Below are 5,297 nucleotides of genomic sequence, written 5' to 3'. Positions count from 1 at the left end.
TCCCTGGACAGAGGAGCCTGGTAGGCCTCAGTCCATTGGGTTGCAAAAGAGTTGGACAGGACTTGGTGACTAAACAACAACTCCTGCTAATAGATGTAGAAGAAATGATAGAAATATGCAACTACTACATTGCAACCCATAGCCATTGATCACTAATAGCCACCAAAGTCACTCACACACAAGAGAAAACAAAGCACTATGTACCTCCTGGTGATGGGTGAATACATCACTATCTACGAAGCAGTCTTACCAAGAACAGTCAAATGTGAATATAATCCAACATGTAGAACTACACCATTCAGTAGAGCAGCTACTAGCCATATCTGAGCATTTGAAATGTGGCTAGTCTGAATTGAGCTGTGTTGTAGCCATTGTAATTGTAAATTTTTATATTGATTCCATGTTAAAATAATAATAATTATTGTTCTATAACTATGTAAGATGTTACCATTAGAGGAAATGGGGTGAAAGGCAAAGGGAAACTCTCTGCACTATTTCTGGAACTTAACTGTGAATCTGTAATTGCTTCAAAGTGGGAAAAAAAAAGGGATTTCAAAGACAAATTAGCCAAACACAATGTGTGGAACTTATTTCAATGCTTGTTTAAACCAAAAACTCAACCCCCTCAAACCTGTTAAAACATTTAAGCCATGTATATGAGAAGTAGAAATTTGAATACTGCCTTAGTATTTGTCATGATAAAATTACTGAGATATAAAAAGTGTTACAGTAACAATGTGGTTACCTTTAAAGAGCAAGTTCTTATCTTTTAGAGATGCTTTATCAAATATTCATGAATTAAATGATCTGTACCTGAGATTTGCTTTAAAATAATCAAGGACAAAGTAGAAGTAAGATTGGCCATGAATTCATAATTGTTGATTTTAATGGGTACACAGGGGTTTATTACAGAATGTCTGCTCTAGCATATGTTTAATATTTTCCAAAATAACACTTTAAAAGTATCACCAAAAGACATAGGCGAATCTTTTTTTTTTTCTTTTTTGATACAGATATGGGCAAATCACAAATCATATTATTAATGCAGATGCTTTTGACATTTAAAATATAATGGCTTGGATTATTTCTAATTGACCTTTGGACTAGAGAAGTAAAAACGATTTCTATTAAACTTGATTTCTTTTCTTTTTTTCAAACTAATCTCAGTCAAAACTAATTTTAAAATAGTCGTTGAATGCTTACTATATGCAAAGCACTCTGCTTAAAAATTTCCTACCCTGTGTATATCATTCTGCTTCTGAACTGCTGGGAAATCGCCTCCAATAGGTGCCTGACGGCTCAATTCATCATCTTTCAGCTGTAGCCACACCAGAAGTTCTTGAAGAGAAAGGTGCAGACGCTTCCACTGGTCAGAACTGGCTTCCAAATGGGACCTGGAAAACAACGGGAGCAAACTGTGTGAGAATATCTTGAAAGATAAATGATGGTTCTAACAATCCCATTAAGGTACCTTGGTTGGTTGGTTCCATAGTGTGTAAATGTACTGTGAAGTATATAGCAGCCCTCAATAAAAGGGGCTTCTCTGGTGGCTCAGACAGTAAAGAATCTGCCTGCAATGCAGGAGACCTAGATACAGTCCCTGGGTCAGGAAGATCCCCTGGAGAAGGAAATGGCAACCCATTCTAGTATTCTTGCCTAGGGAATCCCATGGATATAGGAGCCTGGGGGCTACAGTCCATGGGGTCACAAAGAGTCAGACACGACTGAGCGACTTTCACTTCACTTCACTTCCTCAATAAAAATCTGGCTCCCTGCTTTTGAGACCAACAAAATGGGGGGCTATTTTTGGGGGCAACTTTGAGGGAAGACTGTTTAGCTATATGTTTATTTTAATGTGCAGAATTCTGAGACTTCTGGCATGAAATATACACTGGAATGGATTGTTTTCCTGTAGTGTTGCAGTCAATGACTCTTAATGTCTCTGGTAGAAAAACTTGGACCCAGTGACTAATATAAAGCACTCAGTTTTTGTGTGACTCATGCTAGGACTGGAATTCTTTCTGTTTTGAGAAATGGAAAGGTCTCTCCCCATATTTTGACTTTTCCATTTCTACACCCTAGGCAGCCTCTTCCATTGACTCCTTCCATCTGGCATCTGTTCCTCTCTGCTCCTTTCCCCATATGCTCCTCCTCTGCATCTACCCTTCTTTATTCACGTGCACCTGGGATTTGTCTTCACCGAGTTCCAACATTTTCCGCTTTGTTTCCTCTGTGTACAATGTGCTGAGACAACAACAACTCATGTGGAAAAGTAAAAATCAGACACTGGCCTGCAAGCCTTCCCCCAACATGAATAATTTAGGCAAGAGGCTGAGTGCTTTACCACCAACTGTATTTAGAACATGGTAATCCATAGAAGGCATTTAAGACTATACAAATGAATGATCTGTGTTATAGAATCTGTATTTCATTTGGGGATAAGAAGCTAAATTAAGATAATAAATCATCATCCAGAAAACAAAGAAACTCAGAATGTGAGTCAAGCTGTACCCTCAGGTAAATCAAGAATTATGCTGCATCACTTACATCTGATCAGCAATTACTAATTAATTCATATAAATTAATGCTGCCTATAATATACATACAATATAGTTTCTAACGTTGCAGAGACTGAAATGCAAATTCACCAGGAAGAAAAGCATTCCCCTTTGCCATTTCATAACTTGGCCTGATATTTCAAATACCAGTCTCCTGCTGGTCTTAGTCAAACAGAATCACCAAATAGTGCCTAGGTGCTGAAATTAAATTACTCTAAACTTTCTGAGGGATAATTTGATGATACATAAATGTCTTTAAAATGTGCAAATACAACAATCCACAAGCTTAAAACTAAGGAACTTATTCTAAGAAAAAAACCGGGAAAGCATGCAGAGATACAGGTAGAAATCTGTTATTTACAGCAAACATATGATTGATACAAAGTAGAAACAACGTAAATATTCAATACTAGGAAAGTGCTTGCATATATATTGGTGAACTCATACAATGCAATGTTCAAATCCTGTGAACCTTACATGATGCTCAATGTGATGATGTAGGCAAATATTCATGGACATGGAAAAGATCAGTCTGTCAGTGGTTAAGTAAGAAAATAGGGGAAAAAAAAAAAGAAAGTAGGTTACAATAAATGTATATCTCTTTTTCTAATGTGCTTGTATGTGTATCCGTGTGCACATGCTTGATTGTGCGTGAAAAAAATTCTGAAACAACTAGTTTATCCCTCACAGCTGGATTTACACGTGATGTACTTCTTCATCTTTAAACTTTTCCAAATCGCCAGAATTCTCTATTGTGAGCCATATAGACATTATATTCAGAAAAAAAAATGAAGGTATTTTCATCAGGGAAATTAATCTGTTCAAGACTCTAAGGACATTATTATCTAAGCAATGAATCATGACATATCATAAATATCATGAATTAAATGTAACAGTGAAGACTGCATATGGCATAGAGGTCAGTTCTTTTAATGTTTCTGTTCCCTCCTCCTATTTCAATTATCACCTGGCCAGGATAAGCCGAAATGAGAGCTCCCTATGCAAGATTTTAGCTGTTTAATGACATGTAATGACTACTGGTTAAAAGGATTCCCTAGGGTGTCTGGAATTTGCAGCTTGGGCCCCTTAGGGGTAAAGAAGGCTGTCAAGCAGGACACATTGAAAGGTAGAGACAGGCACAGTGCAGACATGGAAAGGCAGTGAATGCTAAATAAGACACTGATTAGATAAATATTTATTGAGTGCCACTCAGTCCCAATCAAGCACTGGGGAGTAAGGAGAGTGGAAGGTAAGGTGGGATATAAGGATGTCTAGTGCCTGGCCTCCATGTGTCTGGTGAAGGAAATAACACCTCCCTGCTCAAGGGCAGGTGGACCAAGATGAGTCTTCCAACTGCTGCTTTCTTTACACAAGGCAGTGCTACAACCCGTCCAGGATAAATGGTGTTGACCAATAATTAGCAGGTCAAGGAAACCCTTTGTGCCCCCTAAGAAAGAGGCAAAAAAAAAAAAAAAAAGAGCACTGAGACTCAGGGAATTCTGTTCTAAAGGATCTAAGAGAAACTTCAGGGGCACAGGACACCCAAGAGAGTTAACAGAGGAACAGAAGGGCCTGGGATCCTGTGTGACACAAAGCTCTCACTTTTCTGGGTGAGGGGGCCTTCCTTAGTCATCCCTGAGGCATAGCATTAGATCACTTTCCCAAACATCTGATCACCTTAAGTACATATCAAATGACTTTCTGTTCCTTACTGAAGCCTGAGGGTGAAAGGAAAGATGTGATATGCGGACAAAAACAAGCTATAAAAGACAGTGGACAGTGAGTTCGGGCTGGAGAGGAGAAACCTCAGTCAGATAATGTCTTCTGCTTTAAAACAACAGATAGAAAATCTATAGCCATGATTCTCAAACTTTAGTGTGCATAAGAAACACTCGAGCAGCTTGTTTAACGTACAGACTCCTAAGTTTCATCCCAGAATTTTGGCACTTGAAACTTTTTTATTGAAAAAAATAAAATAAAGTCTTACTGCTGATTTACAATATGATATTAGTTTCAGTTGTACAGCACAGTCATTTGGTATTTTTGCAGCTTACACTCCATTTTAAGCTATTACAAGGTAATGGCTATAATTCCCTGTGCTATATAATATATGCTTGCTGCTTGCCTATTTTATACATAGTAGTTTGTATCTCTTAATCCCATTCCTTTAATTTGTCCCTCCCCTCCTCCCTTTCCCCTTTGGTAATCACAAGTTTGAAATCTAAAAAATAATGAAATGAACGAATATGCAAAAAAGAAACAGACTCACAGATACTGAGTTTCTATAATTTGAAAAAGGCTCTTCACAACTCTGCCAGTTGTGAGCTCCAGCACCACTCTTAGAGGAAGAATTTCTTAAAGTATTTCCTATGTGCCCTAAGCATTACTTATTGGTTTCCACAGGGCAAAGGTGGAATTTGCCAGTGACATGATTTTTAAGGAGATCTAACTGTAATGAAATGCTCTGAGCTCAGAAAACATTTTCTCTGGTCATGCTAAGCTGGTGGAGTGTTGTCAAGACACATTTCTAATGCATTTGTTGGAAGCAGCTGCCCCATTTTTATTTTCAAGATTGTACACCAGATATTTCTAAATGATTAACCTATGTTTATATTTGGAATTTTTCTTGAAAATGTTCCTTTGTATTTGTAATGACTGCCTCACCCCTACCCAATTTTATCATTAACTCTTAGGGTTAAAAGGAATTTTAGAGATTATTCAACCTGCTTGTTTTGTAAA

At 37.7% G+C, this 5,297-nt stretch overlaps 1 protein-coding gene across 1 annotated transcript in view; it reads right to left on the bottom strand.

Moving 5' to 3' along the window:
• Window positions 1-5,297, bottom strand: part of LOC104999961 (dystrophin-like) — a 304,788-nt gene that overhangs the window by 51,298 nt on the left and 248,193 nt on the right. Inside the window, exon 6 of the mRNA XM_010855597.1 lies at window positions 1,238-1,394. Within this exon, the coding sequence (XP_010853899.1) occupies window positions 1,238-1,394 (157 nt within the window). The remainder of the gene's footprint in view (window positions 1-1,237; window positions 1,395-5,297) is intronic.

The sequence above is a fragment of the Bison bison genome, unplaced genomic scaffold (assembly GCF_000754665.1).
Source record: "Bison bison bison isolate TAMUID 2011002044 unplaced genomic scaffold, Bison_UMD1.0 scf7180017864366, whole genome shotgun sequence".
In the NCBI taxonomy this organism is placed as follows: Eukaryota; Metazoa; Chordata; class Mammalia; order Artiodactyla; family Bovidae; genus Bison; species Bison bison.
Note: the sequence above shows the minus strand (reverse complement) of the source record. Positions and strands in the feature narration are given on the sequence as shown.